This window comes from Lepidochelys kempii, chromosome 19, assembly GCF_965140285.1.
Source record: "Lepidochelys kempii isolate rLepKem1 chromosome 19, rLepKem1.hap1, whole genome shotgun sequence".
NCBI classification, from domain to species: domain Eukaryota; kingdom Metazoa; phylum Chordata; order Testudines; family Cheloniidae; genus Lepidochelys; species Lepidochelys kempii.
The window spans coordinates 17555695-17574559 of NC_136398.1; the positions used below are offsets into that span (position 1 = coordinate 17555695).

Sequence of the window (18865 nt, forward strand, 5' to 3'; positions counted from 1 at the left end):
GGTGTCTGCTCGGCTTCTCTGTCTCAGCCTCCCCCGAGCTCCCCGAGACACTGCGTGTTCTTCAAAAGCACCCCTGAGCTCCAGCCCCTTTGATACCCACAGCTCTACAAAAAGGCTCCTTCTTCCTTTCTCAGCCCCCTGAAGAGATGGGGAACTCTCCTCCCCAGCCCCCCAAAGAAAGGGTGAGGGGCAGAGGAGGGTGGGGTCAGCCCAGCCGGAGGTGTGGTTAAGGGCCAGCCTGCTGCGTTATTCCCCCAGTTTGATTGTCACAATATTTACCCGTATCTTCTGTGCACACCCACTAAGCAATTATACAGATAGACAGGGGGTGGGTGTGTAAATGCACAAGGGGGCAGGGGTGAACGTGTATATATGGCAGTCATGAGCACGTGGGGTGAATATGCTGGGTGTCTGTGTGTGCACAGAGATGGTGGTGCGTATGTTGTGTGTGCTCATGTGAACATGTGGGGAATGTGTAATATGTGCTTGTTTACACATGGGCATTTCAGTGTGTAAAGTGTGTATAAGTGTACTTGTGTGCCCTAATGAGGGCATTAGTGTTGTGTGTGCACAACACAGGAGTGCTAGAGTGTATGTCCAAGTGTGTGTGAGCAAAGGGCACGCATTTGTGTGCGCAGTATGACAATGTGTGCGCACAGGAGGCTGCACTAGTGAGCATGAGGGAGGCATGACCACGTGGGGTGTATTTACTTTGCACTGAACGTGTGTCCGAGTGACGTGTCGTAACCAGTTCTGTGCTGAACGCCCAGAGACTGTGGTGATGGGCCCTGGAAAAGGCAGCTAGTTGTGATAGCAGAAGTGACATTGCAAACGGAGGCTCTCTGCCACATTGAGGGTGCCCCTCTGCTCTGTGTGTGTGTGCATCACTGGGGGGGGGGGGGGGGAAGTGCTCTCGTTCACTTTCCCAGGGGCTGGGGCTGCTGAGGCCAGACCTGGGTTTGGCCTTGCACAGGCCTCTCTCCGTTGCTTCAGCCCAGACACCAAGCAGCTCCAGTCTTTCCCCTCTCATTGCTGAATACACATGTTCTGGCCTCCACTGCTCTCAGATCCACATGGGCAGGGGGACAGACCCAGAGCTTGGAGTTCCTTCTCCCCACGCCTAAGGCAAACAGGGACCCCACCGTCATCCGCCAGCGCTGCACAACAACCACGACTGTGCTGGCTCCCGGAGGCCTCCCAACCACTCTCCGGGCAGGGCTGCGGGGGACATGCAGGGCCTGGGGGAGCAGCAAGATGAGCACATCTCCAGCTTATCCCACTATAACAACACACCGGAGGCACTGAGCAGCAGATGCAAAGCCAGGTACTCAACCCGTGAGCAGGGCTGGTCCATTCCCTCGACGACTCAGCCGTGTCGGGATCCACGGTAGGAAAGCTCGCCTTGTCCCCAGCCCCAGGACACAGCCGGGGAAGAGTGCAGGGACCGAGGCGTATGAAGAGGCTTCCAGACAACGGCGCAGGATGCAGCTCTCCCAAACCAGAGAGAGGCCGATGCGGACGCTGGGAAGAGAACGGGAAGACAGGCTGGCGTGGCGGGTGCTCAGGCAATGGAGAGTGTGAGAGACAGAGGGCTGCAAGAGCTCAGCTCTCCCTGCCAGACATTAACCCACGTGGGGAGTTAGAGCAAGGAGCTAACACTCCTGGGGTCTATACCCTCCTCAGCTACATGTGGGCTTTGCTGCTCTGTGCCTCAGTTTCCCCTACCTCCATGAGGGGCTTGTGGGAAGGTGTTAGCTGCTGCTGTACCCTACTCTGGGAAGCTGAGCTTTCCCTCTTTGCAAGGGGAGGGGACCCATGCCTTCCTCTGACTGCACAGCACCCAGCACCATGGAGCCCCGATCCCAACAGGTTCTACTGTGAGCGCCTGTGTTTCCCCTTCCTGGGGTGAGGCAGAGACAGGAAAGCAGCCCCTCTCCTCTGCCGGGTGAAAGCAATGTCCGTGTTGGGCTTTGGGCTCGCCTTGCTGGCAAGCAGCCAAGCCAACACATAATAATGAACAGATGCTGTCCAAAATGAGCTTCAGCAGCAAGCGGGTGACCTGTTCCAAGTGTCCTCCTGTAACCCAAAGTGTCTTTCACCTCACAATAGCCAGGCACCTTCAGCAGGCGAGAGGAGCGGACAGGAAGCATCTAGCTAATTAAATGCAATGGGAGCAGGGACAGGACAGCCAGGGGGAAATGAGCAGCTGACAGGGTGCTGCCGTGGGGGGCACAGCGGCAGGGTTGGAAAGGCAGCAATACACCCAGGCTGAGTCTGTGGCTTGGCACTAAGTGGATATTCACTCAAGTGTTCCCGGGCAACTGAAGCACCAGCAGCAAAGGGGCACAGGGCCTATCCCTGGCAGTGAGGGCCAGGCAGCGGGACTGCTTGTGGGACCCCATGCATTAGCCTTAGCTCAGAGGTTCCAGTCCTTACCACCCTTGTGAGCAAAAGTTGTAACTGTCTGAGAGGGGCCTGGGCAATGAGCTGGGGCTGAGTGCAGGAGGGTCCACAAGGAGCCCGGCTCACTTGCACAAATGGCCCCAGGGCAGCCTCCACAAGCAAGAAGGGCAGCTGCAAGGTATTCTGGGAGCTCTTTGTAAGGAAGAAATCCACCTGCTGCACTCTGTGTTAACGGCAAAAAGGTGGTATGAGCGGCCCTACTCGGCCATTCCCTACCTTCGGAGGCCTTGACTTGCCCCCTTAATGTTCTTTTCTTTGAATGTCATTTATTGTGCGTCATTTCCTAGGTTCTTAAAAAAGCAAACTGACATTTCCCTCCCCCCCCAATTCCATCACATGGCATCATACTGACATCATGGGTCATCAGCGGGGAATCCACCGTGCAGGCCTCTGCAGTACTGGCCACAGACTCTTCTGCTGCTGGTGTCTCCACGTCTGACCCCTTCCACCCTGGCCAATGTCCTGTCCTTCATCCCCTACCCAGGCCTAGTCTCCCTCCAACCCAGGTCCTTGTCTGATCTCAGTCTTCCCCCATTTGCTCCCAGTCCCAGCTTCTGCCCAAGCTGCTTCTCCCAACTGACTCCCTCCACAGCTCCCAGCTCGTATTCCCTCCCTCTGCAGCCATCACACAGCCGAGCCGCCTCCCGCATCTTGCCCCAGGACAGCAGTAAGAGCACAGAGGACACCTCTCCCTACCCTCATTTCTGGTGCCCAGAGTTGCATCGGTCCCAAACAGCTGGGAGACGCAATTGCAGGGGAGTCCTGTCCAGCCACTGCAGCCTGGCCTGCAGCATGCCGAGTGCAGCTGGAATCTACAGGGAATTTAGCTGCAAGTTCTAACAAGTCTCTACTGAGCATGTGCAAACTGTGATTGCTCAGCAGTTTATAACTGAGCCAAACGTGGGTTTTCTTTTTTCTTCCTGAGAACAGTAGAAGACACATCCCTGCCACTAGGCTGACCCCTGACAAACTTCAAGTCCCGGCTACAAACGATGAGGTGCTAGCCCTTCTATAGAAACAGAAGGGTTCTTTTAACATCAGCAAAGCAACATATTTTCCCTCATTTCATTCTTGAAAACAGCTGAACCGTTTTCACTGAAACTTTCCAAAACATTCTGCCTGAGGTGGACACCCAGAGTGGAAAGTTTCAGCCCAAACGGCTCATGCTTGGCAAAGTTATAAGCAACTGAAAACAGGGCCTTCTAATGGAAAGGGCAAACAATTATACATGGCGCTACCAGAATACCAGCCCTGGGGGGTGGGGGTGGGAGCGATGTAAGAGGTAAACGGGGGTGGCTCCTAAAATGTGACCTTTGATGGGCACTCGGAGAACAGGAGCAGCCCACCCTTCCATAGGCAGTCGGGGAGGATCTGTTGGCTCCTAAGGTATGTGCCCCACATATTCTGAAGGAATCCACGCTCCTTGCCTTTCTGCCATCACCGCTGGCCTGCCAGGAGATGGACCATGTTGCCCGGTGGGAACGTGCTGTGAAGCACTTGGGGGATGGGACACCATGCCTGTGAGCCTTCTCTCCAGGCTCTTTGCAGTACCCCAGGTAGCGCAAGGCCAGCGCTGGGACATAATGCAGTCCAGTGGTCGAAGCACACCAGCCTCATCATGTATGGAGAGAGAACAGGGGACCCTGCTATTTCCTGATTTCCCTCTTGCTCCCCTCCCTGCCCACACTGAGGATATCTAAAATTAGAGGCCCGATCCTTGGCTGGAGTAAAATGATGTAACCCCATGAGCTTCAATGGGCCGATGGTGATTTACACCAGCCGAGAATGTGGCCCTAGAGCAGTAGGCAGGGTGCACAGACACCATTCCCAGCAGGAAGTGTCACTAGGAAATCACAATCCAAAGGGCAGCAGCATGGAGCAGATCCTGGGGCCCATTCCTGGTACCTCAGCACCTTTAATGACCTGGGCCCTTCTGCGTCCAGGAGCTCAGAGCAGCCACTGTGCTGAGACTGAACTGATCAGAGTCCACCCAAAATATTTACAAGGCCTTGTAAGTAGAATTCCAAATGCCAGGAAATCCATTTCCCAGCCCAGGAATCTGGCACTCACCTCCCAGTGTCAGGCTGCAGCGAGCGAGGGAGAGAGGCAGAGCCGGGGAGAGGCAGTAGCAGACTGGAGAGCGACCTCCTGGAAGTGCCCCTTCTAGTCCCCAGCAGCTGGCGTGTAGTTTATATTCCAGTGGTTATTAAAAATAAAGGGAAAAGAGAGCTCAGAGCAGAGCAAGCTGTTCATTTGGAGCCTCTCCCTGGGGGTTAATAAAGCCCCACTCACTGCTGTAGTATCATTTTTATGTTATCATAAAGCTGGACCATTTAGCAGGTTTGTGTTACTTCAGCAGTTAGCGCTGCATGAGAAGGAACTCAGAGGGGAAAAGAGGATGAAAACCTCCCCGAGAGCCCAGAGAAATGCTGTGGGGAGGAAGGGAGCCCCACCAGCAAGGATTCCTTGCGTTAATACCCCAGCTGCCCTCCCCCTGCCACCGCTAAGGGCCTCCCACACACACAGCTAAACCCCCAGGGTCTAGGAAGAGCTGGCGCCATCCCTCCCCACACTTCAAGAGGCATTGTCACCAACACATAGCTCCGAGGGATGGCCAAGGGATGCGACTGCCCCAGGGAGACAGGACAAAGGCTGATCCGCAGAGGGTTTCCCCTCTGCAGCAGCAACTACCCAGCCTGGATCCTCCTGGGCTGCAGAAGGGAGCATTTCTCCTGACATCAGCAGTGGGGCATGGGAACAAATCACCCCAACTTGGTCCTAGCTTGCAGGGAGGGACACAGACCCATCACCACAACAATCAGAGCCACCTGCTATGCTTAGTAGCCCCAGGGAATTGGGGTGACTGGCTGGAGGGTTCAAACCAGCATTCCCACCCTCGGTGGAGATGGCAAGAGAGGGGAAAGCCCAGAGCAGGGATTCAGAGCCCAGAGGGTCTCGTGCTCACTTCTGGTCCCCCAGGATCACAGTCACTGAGAGACCCTGGATCTGGGGAAGGTCATTTGGGGAGTTGATTGTTTGCCGAATTATGGTTCGTGTTTGAGGAGTAAAAATTGAGGGTTTTCTTGGGTCCCTTCCAGCCTCCACTGCACGCCGGGAGCTCAGGGGAACTGCTTAGGTCCGGTCAGTCCCTTCCCAGTCCCTGCTCCAGCAGGAGCAAAAGGGGTGGTGGCTCATGGCCCCACTTTGCCTAGGACCCATAAACAGAGAAGTTGCTGCCTCCACTGAGCCTTGTCCTAGGAGCAGGGAACATCCTGCTAATCATGCCTGGGGGCATTGTGTAAACCTGCTCCTGAAGAACCTCCATTAGGCAGGGGCCAGGAGCTCTGGTCACCCCATCCCTTTGGGTGTGAGAGTCATTCATTCCCCTCCAAATCACAGCCTGGAGCAGTCATGGCCAGGAGCTCCCTGCAAGTCCCTCTTCTCCGTGGACTCCAACTAACATCCTGCATCACTGGGGAACGATCTCCACGTATGGAGAGGAAGGGGAGTGGAGTACGGGAGGCATGGGGACTCCACAGGGGCCAGCCTCCGGGCAGCTGCTGCTGTACCGGCTGCCCAGGAGCAAAAGTAACTTTGCTCTCCGCTGCACGGGTGCTAATGGGAAGTTGAAACAACACTGGAGCCTGGTGAGTGGCCCAGGTGGTGCAGCATGGGTTCAAGTTGGCAGCCCCTGAGAGGCGAGGGCGTTTCCCCCAGGAGGGGCTAGAGGGAGAGCGTATCTGGGCTCACGAGGGCTGCTCAGCGACAGGTACAACAAGAGACAGGCAGCCCAGGCACTGCAGCTCTCCAGCTCCCCCTCACTCCCTGCCCCACCTCTCACTCCAGCCAGTCCGCCCCTCATTCCCACTTCTTGGCAGTGCAGAGCCTGCAGGAGACAGCTGCTCCCACGCTGCACTTTTCAGCCCATTTTGCTAACCCCCATGCAGACCTCCAAGGGCTTAAACCAGTTCCTGAAAGCAGCTGCCAGGAGGTTACAGCAATTTAACTGAACAGGTTTAAAATCACACCTCTCCTTAACCCAGGATAATGGCATGTGGACCAAGCCCCAGGCCCCAAAATCACCCTCAAAGCAAGCAGAGAAGCGAAGGGCTCTTTCTCTCCACGCAGCATCGGTGCTTTGTGCTGGGAGGAGCAGGCAATGGGCTGCAGCTGGCTGCTACCTGTCATTCCTCCACCCTCCTCCTGGGAGGGGGCACTGCGCTCCAGAAATGAATCCATCACTTTATAATGCCCCCTGCGTTTCTCACCTTGCTCTCGCCCTGGAGCAGGGTAGGAGGGGCCACACTACTCAGCCCAAACTGGAAATGTCCCAAGCAATGGGGTTTCCACCCTGCCCCTATCCTGAGCCTTCCCTGGCCTGAGCCACCCACTTGCCTATGGCCGCAGTGCTGTCCTGCTGAGGTGGTGTGCAAAGTGCACCATGGGACAGGGAGGGCACAGAAATTAAGGCTTTCGGCACTGTCAGAGCTACATCAAGCAGCCATCCACCAGCTGATTGCTTGAGTGTTCTATTTTGGACGTCAAACCGGAGCAGGCAGAGCCTTAGAACGCATCAGACCTGCTGCCTTTTGACGGAGGGTGTTGGTTTCCCATTAACAAGTGGAAAGCGTGAGCTGGAGCAGAAAACTTCAAGCGCTTTGGAATTGATAAAATAACAACTCCCTAATTAAGCAGAACTGTCAGTCACAGGCACTGGCTGCCCGGCCCCGGGAAAAAGCAGCGGTTTCCAGCACACGTGCCTGGCATAACAGAACAGAGGGTGTGCTACCACTCACACTGCACGCTGGGGGTCCCCAGGACGTGCCCCAGAGCAGAGCTCCCCTTTAGCCACTGGAAGCAGCACAGCCTAAAGGTCTGAATACAATGGAGACCAGGAGCCAAGACTCCTCTGTCCCATTCCAAACTTTGACTGTGGGCATGTCATTTAAACACCATGCCTCGGTTTCCCCAAGTGTAAGACAGGGCTACTGCCACCCACTCCATTGGAGGGGATGTTAATGATTGCAAAGTGATGTGAGCCCACTGAATGAAGGTTTCAGAGTAGCAGCCGTTTTAGTCTGTATTCACAAAAAGATTCACAAAAATAAATTGGTTCGTCTCTAAAGTGCCACAAGTCCTCCTTTTCTTTTCACTGGATGAAAGGGGCTCCAGGAGGGGAGGGGAAATGTGCTCTCATTATTCGGCTGCTCCAGCAGCTGTTCCCACCCTGAGGCTCGGGTAGGGGCAGAACACTGCTCCTGAGCAGCCTGTCATCTCCCCTGCAGGCTCCCAGATAGACCAGCCAAACTCAGATCCCCGTGCACTGTGCTTGCATTCTCTCACTGCAGGGACAAAGCCCACTCAGCCTTCCCCCAAGGACACGGAAACGATCACCCTGTGCTGGGGAAGGCTGTGCACAGCCATGTGTCAGGTCCAGGTATGGGGCAGGAGGAAACGGCTGTGAATGCTAAAGATAGGGTGACCAGACAGCAAGCGTGAAAAATCAGGACATGGGATGGGGCGGGGGGAAGGGGTAATAGGAGCCTATATAAGAAAAAGACCCCAAAATCAGGACTGTCCCTATAAAATCAGGACATCTGGTCACCCTAGCCAAAGAATGCCCAGGGCCAACCAAGGAGCAGTGTGTGTGCAGGAGAGATTCCCAAAGATACCCACCTTCCCTTTAGTCGCCATACGCAGTAGGTTGGCCCTGAAAGACGTATTCAAATCCTGGAGAGCCCCCTTCCGAACAATAGCTCTGCTGAGCACCAGGCATGGCTGTGTGGGGTTGTGGGGAGGAGAAATGCTGCATGTCTAGTGATGAGAGCAGAGTAGGAATCAGGTCTGCTGTGCTCTGTTGCTAGCTCCAAAAGGGGTTAAAGTAGGAGCTCCTGGTTCGGTTTTTGGCTCTGAGAGGAAGCCCGGTCTAGCGGTTAGAGCAGAAGCCATGCACTTCTATTCCTGGCTCTGGATGGGGGCGGGGGGCGGTGTCCAGTGGGCAGAGAAGGTCAGGAGTCAGGATTTGGCTCCCAGTTCTAGCACTGCGTAGCCTGGGGCAAGTCACCCAGGAAATGAGGCTAGAGCTACCCCTTTGCACATCAGCCTCGCCCTCGCACAGGGCAATGCACTGGGAGCATGACACTTGCACAGGGAGCTAATTAAAGGCAAAGCCCTGTTATCCAAGACCCCCGTCCAACACTCCTGTCAGTAATGAAACGCTTTAAAGCCAGGCTTGGGGCAGGAGGAGAAGAGCAGCCTCCGCAGGCTCTGCAATGAGCAGCTCATTACTACAAGCTTGTCTGCCCCCTACTCCAGTTACACCCGCTGCCAGCACTGGTGCCAGGTGAGGGGGCATTCAGGGGAGTGTAGCACCATTAGCACCGTGGAGGGGGCTGTGCATCGAGGGGAGGGCATTCCCAGGGAGCCAGGCTTGGTTCTGCTGGGGCAGGTTGGGGAGGAAGGCAGCTGTACTGCAGGCCGGGGATAGGGAACAGACAGGACAGTGTGCAGGGCAAGGCTTAGAAAGCAGGGCGCAGACAGAGGCTGTCACTGCGTGGTGTGTACTTCGGCCTTTCAGCAGCTCCCTCCCAGCCCCCACTCACATCCACAGATTAAAAGGGCAGAACCTGTCTTTATTTCAGGGAGAAGGCTGAGGAGAGAAACGCCGTGCCAGCTCAGAGCACCGGGCCAGGCTCCCTGCTGCGCTACGTGGGGTGCTGCAAGTGAGACAGCAGGTCTGGCATTAAAGCCTTGGCACACTAGCACTTCATAGGGATGGCACACCAACACACCCCCTACCCCCAGTTCAGTCGTGGCTGCTACTGGACACGCAGGACTCGTTGATCCCAGCCAAGAAAGCCCAACGGTCTGGCTTAGCTCCATGGCAGCCTTGCTTCTTTGGCTGCTGGAGAAAAGGAGAAAGCGGTCCCCTCTGATGCACACAGGGATCAGCGGGGGTGCACAGGACAGAGGTTCAGAAAACACCACGTGAAGGACAGGGAGACCAAAGGGGTACTTAGCACATCAATCCAAAGCCCGCAGGGGTTGCTACAGGCCCCCCCAACAGCAAACACAGGCAGGGAATGTGGGTCCAGAGTGCCCTGGTACAGACAGGGAGAGAGCCATGTACCCACACAGGGCTCCTGGCTCGGGGGTACTGGAAACCCTTCTCTTCCCAAATTCACAAGGGCCATCTGCCCCAGAGAATGCTGCTGTCAGGACCCGCACAGAGGTGCTCTGCTGCATTCACGCTCACTATGGGGCCTTCCCGCTAAGTGTGCAACACTGGGAACTGGGCAGGCAGCTTGCCGACAGCTGTTCTTGTGTGGGAGGTGTCAGACACGGTCTGAATGTCATCGGGAGGCTGCAGGAGATGAGTCGTTACTAACTGCAGCTGTGCCACACTGCAGACAAACCCTTCTGCTCTCAGCCCAGGCAAGAGGCACAGAATCGCCGCTCGCCATCAGCGAGTGCGGGAACCACCTGCCATCCACGGGGACGGGTCCCCTCTGGCCAAGGCCCCGGAAGCAAATTGCACTCACCCCCCAATCCCTTTACCAATCCTCTGGGTCATGGAAGGCACCCGGCTGCCTGGGATTCCTTGGCCAAGCAGGGCGGATAGGTTTGCCCAGACAAAATGCCTACTAATGTCCAATAATGGCTGAGCACCTGACAGATCCTTTGTTCCTGCCTCCTTCCCCAGCTGCAGCAGCAGTGTCCCGAGCAGGAGTCCACACTCCTGCAGAGATGCCCTATGCTCCTCGGAGCAGAGCTGGGAGAGGCCCCAGCAGAACTTCTCCTCTCCAAGTGCACGATCCTCTCTTCTCCCTCAAGGCTGGTGCTGGGGCTCTAGACCCCATCCTGGCTCCAACCATGCTCCCAGCTTCGCTGCAGCATTCTAGGTTCCACTGGCTCCTTGCCTGGGTTATCCCCCCCTCCAATCATCTCTGTGGCCATAGCATCCACCTCAAACGGGGAGCAGTGTGGGGGGAGGGGGAGGGCCAGCAGCCACATCTGGCCAGGTGAGTCACTCTTTCCCAGCTTGCATGCCTGTCTCAGGGTGTCATTCCCCAGGGAGAACATGGTCCCACAAGGAGGCGGTGCTCCAGATGAAGCCCCTTTCATGCAAAACACTTGATGAAATCAGCAATCCCCCTCAGGGCTGGCAGCTACCCAACACAATCTTTGCTCCCGGGCTGCACATGCTGCTATAAGGTGCACACGGTGCTGTGAGGGTACGTGGCCCTCTCCAGAAGGTAGGTGAGAGACCCTCCCTGCCCCAAAGGGCAGACAAGGAGATGCTCTCCAGTCTCTGGGTGGGGAACAGAAGCAGCAGCGCAAGCTGCATCATGCACAAGTGCTCCCTAGTGGATGCTTCCGAGCAGCACCAGCCCATCATGCTATGAAGTTGTCTGGTCTCTTAGCAGGCTGCAGCGAGGCCGTGACATATAGAGAACAAGGTGCACTGGAGGGAATGCTGGGGATGGTCCCAATTCTGACACACCTGCTGTCCAGACAGGAAACCCCTTAGCACTCACCCTGTCCAAGGCTGGGCTGCAAAAGCAACAGCCACATTCAAGCCCTTACTGCTGCAAGGCCAAAGCTGTTGCTCATCCCGACTGCACGATTGCAAGCCCAGCCCTAGTACCGGCTCCACCCTGGTGGTTTGTGAGTGCCCTTGCCAAGGCTCTTCCACTGTGCTCATCTGAATCCTCAACCCTCTCAGTCTCCTTCTAGTGAGGTCATAGTTTGCAAACTTGCCCACCCCTCACCACTGATCCCACCCTCCCCAAGCCCCCTTCTCCCCTCCCACCACAGCAATAACAAGAATCCTTTATCCTTCCAGGAGCCCGTATATCTGGAGATCATACAGCATTTTTTACACTCATTAAATAACACAACATCCCAGAGAGCTGACAAGGGATAGGAAGGGAATCTCTTTACCCACTACTGAAATGCAACCACCTCTGGGGTGGAACGTGTCAGCTGCCTAAGAGCACCCAATAACATTTCAGTTCCCCAAGGAAGCCCAGCACTCAAAACCTCCAGTGATGGAATTTTGTGTTCTCTAAATGACTACCACTCAGACACCTTTCTAGTGTGGGACACATTTTCCCAGCCACCTTGTGCTGTCTCTGGCCCTTCCCAGTCCCTTGATACTTCAGTGGGTGTGTCTGCCACCAGTCCCTAAGCGCTGATTTCATGTGTTCTTTGGTCAGAGTGCCCCACATACTAATTCAGCTACAATTTTCTTCTTTACAGTGGAAGCTTCTACTGGGCACGTGTCTGTAAAATGGTCTCATTCTCCTCTGTTCTATTTAGGCTCCTTCTCCATGAGGATGGCCCTGAGGTTAAAGCACTGGACTGGGACTCAGGAGATCTAAGTTTGATTCCGGGCTCTGCTAAACACTCCGTGCGTCAGCGTGAGCAAGTCACTGCCTCTCTCTGGAGAGTTGGGATAACAATTCTCCTTTTGTCTGTCATGGCTACGTAAAGCATAAGCTCTCTGGGGCAGAGCCCATCTACACAACCACTAGCACAATGGGGCATGTTCTCAGTGGGGACCTCAGGGACTTTGCTAATACAAGTGACCACCATACTATCTGCACACCTGTGCTGCTGGAGTTAGTTCTTCACAAAGGTCTCATAGCAGCCAGGGACATCCCCTGGGGATGGAGCAGCCCAGCCTCCAAGTCATTAGGGAGAAGCGGGGGTAGGCTCAGCACGGACAGAAATGGGCACAGCTCCTCCTGACCCCAATGGGAGCTGGGTTCGCTAATGCCAGGACAGAGTTTGGCCCATATCCCACAGCAGCCCTCGTATTAATGAACACACTGCTTGTTACCCACTAATCACACTGGAGGCGACAGGGTTTAGGGGAGGGGTTAAGGGAAACCACCTCCTAGTTTACGGACACCATCTAGACACAAGGCAATCGCTCCGCTCTGCCAAGTGTTGCTAACATGAGGTGTGTCTCCAAGTGGCAGTCATTTTGTAAAAGTGCCCTTTCCGACCGGGCAGGGTGCTGTGACAGAGACAACGCCTCCGCTGGCAGGTGCGACTGAGCTCAGCACAGCCTCTCCCCCACCACTTGGCTCCAGGAGTGCCCGTGTAACAGCTCCACGGGAAAACACAGTAAGAGGGGAATCGATGGTTGCTGACAGAAATATTTAACAAACCAAAGGCAACAGCCTGCCAGTGAAACCAAATCCAGAGAGCAGAGGGCTGTGTGCGCGCACATGAGGGGAGGGAAGCACAGCACCTTCCGAGGGGAAAGACCTCTGTGCCTACTTTCCTCTCACCGCGCTGCAAGAGTTAAATCCTGATCTGCCCAAGACTCACACATGTACAGCGAAAGGAGCCTCACAAAGCCATTTCTCTGGAGCTCACCTGTCTGTGGAGAGCCGTCTGCCTCACTGCCGTCAGACAATTAGCAAGGCGACATCTCTCTGGGCAAACCAGGCAAATTTAGCTCTCCAACTGTAGGACGGGACTCCCCTAATCTCACTTTACTGACCACACAACAGAAGCACATTATGCTGCTGGGCAAATCCCAATCGTCCATGTAACCTCCCCATACTCACTTGCACCACAGTGCTGGGGATTGGCAGCACTGTAATTAATAATGCTCCAATGCTCACGTGTGGCAGGCAAAGACGGCTTATAGCACAGCACCAATTTTTATCCTGACAGACCGGGAGCCAAGACCGCTGTCACATGTCTGACTCCAGCTCTGCTGGCCACTAGCCCGGCCAGCATCTGAAAGAGGTGAGCCAGTCACTTCTCATGCGATAAAGTAGATATGGATTTCTCCCCTCTCCCCCAGACCTCTTGTTCTCAGACTCCTTCCTCTAAAATGCAACCCAAGAACAAAGATGTATAACATAACCACATGGAAAAAAGGGAGGGAAGGGGCAAGTCTCTGGTGTCATTCATCTGAATCAGGTTTCAATTAACACCAACAGGAGACAGAGCCATGCACACACAAGCACCTCCCTGCTTCTGCTGCCCAGGGTCCTTTCCAGGTGGGCAGGTGCATGGGCAGTTATAACACAGCGGCAGCAAGAACTCAATGCGAGAATGATCCCTCGGCCAGCTTTCAGGAAGGGGGAGGGCCATTCAAAATGGGTGAACAGGTGAACGGGAGCTGCTGTAGACAAGTTAGCCCGGTAGGGATCTCCCTGCTAACACACACAAGGCAACAGGAACCTCTTCTCTCTCCCCACCCTAGAGAAGCTGGGAAAACTTGCTGCTCCCCTGTATGCAGATGCACAAATGTGGATGGGAAATCTCTCCCAGCCCAGCTCTAGGTAAAACCAGAGCTCTGATCAAATAGATCAAGCTGCCCGTCCCCTAACCACACATTCACTGATATGGCCCCAGCCTCTGACCACATGCATCGCCTTAATGAAACTCCGCTCACAAGCAGGGACCTAGCAGGTATTTCTGATAGTACAGAGAGAGAAACTTGTCCGCTCCCCGCTTGGAAATGGGCAGCTGCAAGCGCAGCCCCTGACCACACAGATTAATTCAACGCAGCCTCTCTGGTAGCACACAGGGATTTAAATTAAACTTGGCTGGCGCCTGCGGGCAAGGAGGCGCGGGCACCGCTCCGGCCCCAGGCGGGGGCTGTACGTACCTTCCAGCCGGCAGAGCTGTTGCTGTCTCCTTTATCCTTAAAGTAGGGGACGTATCTGACCATCCAGTCGTAGATCTGGGACAAGGTGAGCCGCTTCTCCGGGGAGCTCTCGATGGCCTTGGTGATGAGGTCCGCGTAGGACAGGTTGCCCCAGGCATTGCGCCGCGAGTTCTTCGCCTTGCGGAGCTGTCCAACATCCGCCCCCAGCGAAGGCAGCGCCGAAGCGGCTTTGCGATCCGCCACGGCTCCCGTGTTCTCCGAGCCCTCTGCCGCTCCGCCGGCCGCGGGAGCTCGGGAGCCACCGGCTGCCGCCGCGCCTCCGTCCTCCTCCTCCCCGGGGAAGTCGGGGTGAGGCAGCGGCCAGGTGCAGGAACGGGGCCGGCTCTGGGGTTCAAAATCCGGGTCGATTTCAACCTGATGCGCCTGCCGCTTCTCTTCCATGTTCCCCCCGCTCCGCCTCCCCCGCGGAGTCACGGCAGGGTTCCGCACGGCCGGGGAGAGGGAGAGACGGCGGGGAGCCGACCGGGGCGAGCGCTCACGGGAGAGGCAGGGGCGGGGGAGGACGCCAGCCCCCGGGCCGACCCTGGAGTGCAGCGGGGCGGGGAGAAGAGGCCCCGGCAGCAGGGAGAGGACGCACAGCAGTCCGAAGCCAAGCGCCGGCACCTAGGAGGCAGCTGGTCCCAGCCCCATGGCAGCCCGCAGCAGTGTAACGCGAGAGCTCAGATGGGGGGCTGCACGATGGGGGCTCCCGAGGCAGGGAGGGGCGCGGAGCTCCCCCGCACGGAACGGCCCCAGTGCCGGGGGGCTCAGCCAGAGGCGCATGGCGGGCGGGGGCTGGCGAGGGCGGCTGCATCCATCGGGGCCAGGCTGGGGAGCGAGGGAGGCTGTTCAGTCAGCAACAGATGCTCCGGAGCCCGGGCGGCGAGCGGCAGCGGAGCCCTGCCGGACGGGCAACGGGAAGGCTGCGGGCAAGTCCGGGGATCCCAGCGGCCAGCGGGGCAAGTAACAGGGCAGCCTGCGCGCTGAGCCCGGCTCCCGCCTGCCCTGGGCGCAGAGAGGCGGCGAGGGCAGGGCGCGGCGGCCGGCTCCTCACGGCTGGGCGGCCCGCTCCCCGGCAGGTGGGCGGCAGGGCGGCGGAGCCCAGGCGGGCATGCTCCGGCCGCACGCACCTGGCAGCGGCCGGCTCCCGGCCCGGGACTGGCGGATCCCGCCGCCTGATTCGCCGACTGGGCAGAAGTGGCGGCCAGCGCAGGCGAGCCGAGAGCGGCCAGGCAGCGCGGCTGGGCGGCACACGCCCCGCACCTAGCACCTGCCGGCGCCGCGGGCCCCCGCTCCGCGCTGCGCCTCCCCCGCGGCCGCCGCCCTGGGCTGGCGCCGCCTCTCTCCCGGGACGGGGCCGGACGGACCCATGCTGAGCCGGCGGCTGCCCCTGTCCTCTGCGCCCTGCCCCGCGCCGCCACCGCACCGCAGCACCCGCCACCGCAGCCGCCGCACCTCCGGGGGGCGGGGCCAGCGCCGGGCCTGGCCCCGCCCCTCGGCCCCGCCCCTGGGCCAGCGCCGGGCCTGGCCCCGCCCCTCGGCCCCGCCCCTGGGCCAGCGCCGGGCCTGGCCCCGCCCCTCGGCCCCGCCCCTGGGCCAGCGCCGGGCCTGGCCCCGCCCCTCGGCCCCGCCCCTGGGCCAGCGCCGGGCCTGGCCCCGCCCCTCGGCCCCGCCCCTGGGCCAGCGCCGGGCCTGGCCCCGCCCCTCGGCCCCGCCCCTGGGCCAGCGCCGGGCCTGGCCCCGCCCCTCGGCCCCGCCCCTGGGCCAGCGCCGGGCCTGGCCCCGCCCCTCGGCCCCGCCCCTGGGCCAGCGCCGGGCCTGGCCCCGCCCCTCGGCCCCGCCCCTGGGCCAGCGCCGGGGCGGGGCGCCCTGCGGGGGACTCCCGCCTCTACCAGCGACCCGCCCCACCCCCGCTCCAACCTCCTGCCCCTTCCCGGCCCCCACAACCGACCCACGCCAACCTCCTGCCCCTCCCCCCCCCAACCACCCCATGCCACCTCCTGCCCCTTCATCGCCCCCACACAACCGCCCCACCCCCCAAGCCAAACTCCTGCTCCTTCCCCCCCCACACAACTGCCCCTCCCCCACACAGCCGCCCCACCCCCCAAGCCAACCTCCTGCTCCTTCCCCCCCCACACAGCCGCCCCACCCCCCAAGCCAAACTCCTGTCTCTCCCCCCACACAGCCGCCCCACCCCCCACGCCAACCTCCTGCCCCATCCCCCTTCCTTCGCTCCAACCTCCTGCCCCCACCCAGAACTGCCCCGCCCCCGGGCGGGCTCACGGGACAAGAAGGTGCGAGCTATTCCCGCCCATTGTACCGCGGCCGAACCGAACGCCCCCTTCTCATTGGAAGGACGCGGCACAAGCCCCGCCCATCGCGCCTTCCCATTGGCCCGATCGGAAGCCTGCTAACGGGGCGGGGCAGACAAGCCTCGCGCGCAAAGGGTTTCCGCCCACCAATGACGTCAGGCCAGCGGCTGCATCTGTGAGTAACCCAGGGCAACAGAGTTTCAGAGCCAGTCAGCGCGAGGCCACAGCCACCGCCACGCCCTTGCGTTACGGCCCCGCCCAGTGCCCCGCCCCATAGTCTCCCGCCCACGTCCTACAGAGTCACGCCCCTCACAGGACCCCCGAGCCGCACAGACCCCGCCCACACACCAACCCTGCCCGCTGCCTTAAAGCTCCGCCCATAGCCTCAACGCTCCGCCCACTCACTGAAAAGCCACGTTTCCCGCCGAACACATAGCCCCGCCCCCACAAGCCCCGCCTTCCCTGCACCGAGCGCCCCGCGATTGCCCACAGAGCCCCGCCCTCCCCCACCAAGCCCCGCCCACACCCGAGAGCCCCCGCCCTTCCCCCACCAAGCCCCTCCCAACCCACTGGGGGGGAGGGGTCAGGTGGCGGGTATCTGGGGGCCTGTCCAATGGGGGGGAGGGGTCAGGTGGCGGGTATCTGGGGGCCTGTCCAATGGGGGGGAGGGGTCAGGTGGCGGGTATCTGGGGGCCTGTCCAATGGGGGGGAGGGGTCAGGTGGCGGGTATCTGGGGGCCTGTCCAATGGGGGGGAGGGGTCAGGTGGCAGGTATCTGGGGGCAGTAATAATGAGTCCATGTTTAGGAGCGGGGCAGGTGACCGGTGCAGTGGCAATCCCCAGGCAGGGCAGACTGGCCACGGGGCTTGGCCCATGAGACACGGAGGATCCGCTGGGAATTCCCGGGAGTGCCCGCCCACATCAGGAGGCCCCTCCCCCAGCCTAAGGGGAGGAGTCACTAGACCCAAGGTTCAAATAAAGCCGGGGGACAGCAAATGACAAAGCAGGAACAGGAGTGAGGGTTATAGGGTCAAACGCAGGGAGCCAGAGGGGGTCACCGAGCAGAAAACCCCAGACAGTGCCCACTGCTCCTCGAAAGCGCCCAAGGACCCAATGGAGGAACGCTGCCAGGATACGGGATCTAAGGGAGGAGCAGAAATAGGCCCCACAGTCGCAGAGCACCTCCCCATCCAACAACTTCCTGCTGGTATGGTGGATGGCCACCTTGGCCAGTGCCAGGAGGAGGTCTCACGACTTCATGGGGCCGTGGATTGGGGGGTGGGTATAAATCAGGAAGTGTGTGGAAAAGTGCAGCCAGAATCTAAGGCGAAGGTTCTGAAGGAGTCAGAAAAGGGGCTGTAGCGTGGCACACTCAAGATAGATGTGTGCCATGGTCTCCTCACGCCACAGAAGGGGCAGGTGTCAGGGAATGGGGTGAACTGCGCCAAGTACACTCCCATGCTCATGGCTCCGTGAAGGAGCTGCCAACTAATATCCCCAGAGGGCCATGGGATCAAGGTGGAGTACAGGCTGGCCCACCAGGGTTCCTCACCTCCACAGACGGTAGCATGTCCCACCACGTGGTGTCGGGGCGGGACATGAGGGTGAGGAAATGAAAGGCGTGGAGCATGAGTGCACACAGCTGTTCCCTTGGCACAGTTTGGAAATGGACCAGCTGCAAGTCACGCAGCCAGATCGGGTTATGTAGAAGGAGCAGCTGGGGCTTGTGGGGTGGGGGCCCAATGACAAGATCAGGAGGATCAGGGCTGAGGGGTGGGCAGGGAGCACCCTCCTGCAGGACCCGCTTAAGGAAGGCCCGAGAGGCAGATGATAAAGCTGCCCTCACCTCCTGGAGTATGTGCTGTGGGGTACGAGGGGTGGATAGCCCCATGTGCTGGCCAATCCCCCACCCCGGGATCCACGCAGTACCCCCAGTTGTAGTCCAGGAGATCTCCAATCCTGGTGGTACCTGCCAGGACCAACCTCTGGCACACCAAGGGGGACTCCGTCCACTGCGTTGTAACCATTAAATCAATTGTTTGCCTTTTCCCTGTACCCATGAGGCTGGCTCAGCACCCTTAGCCGAAAGGCCTGGCCATGCTGCAGGTGGCTGCATTTCACTGCAGCTGGACGAGCGTAGTTTGTAATGTGCCGTAGCATCTTTTGAGATGAAAGACTCTTTATCTTTCCAAAATACTTCTGAACAACATACTAATCCACAGAGGTCTCCCTACCAACACTACAGAAAGAGGGATTCTAGGTGGACTCCTCCTGAAGGTCGAAACAGCAGACTGGACTTCTACATAGAGTGCTTCCGCCAACGTGCACGGGCTGAAATTGTGGAAAAGCAGCATCACTTGCCCCATAACCTCAGCCGTGCGGAACGCAATGCCATCCACAGCCTCAGAAACAAC

At 58.7% G+C, this 18865-nt stretch overlaps 1 protein-coding gene across 1 annotated transcript in view; it reads right to left on the reverse strand.

Moving 5' to 3' along the window:
• FOXO6 (forkhead box O6) overlaps positions 1 to 14764 on the reverse strand; it is a 95759-nt gene extending 80995 nt beyond the window's left edge. The window contains exon 1 of the mRNA XM_073317677.2: positions 14102 to 14764. Within this exon, the coding sequence (XP_073173778.1) occupies positions 14102 to 14542 (441 nt within the window). The 5' untranslated portion in view covers positions 14543 to 14764. The remainder of the gene's footprint in view (positions 1 to 14101) is intronic.
• Between the last annotated feature and the right edge of the window lie 4101 nt (positions 14765 to 18865).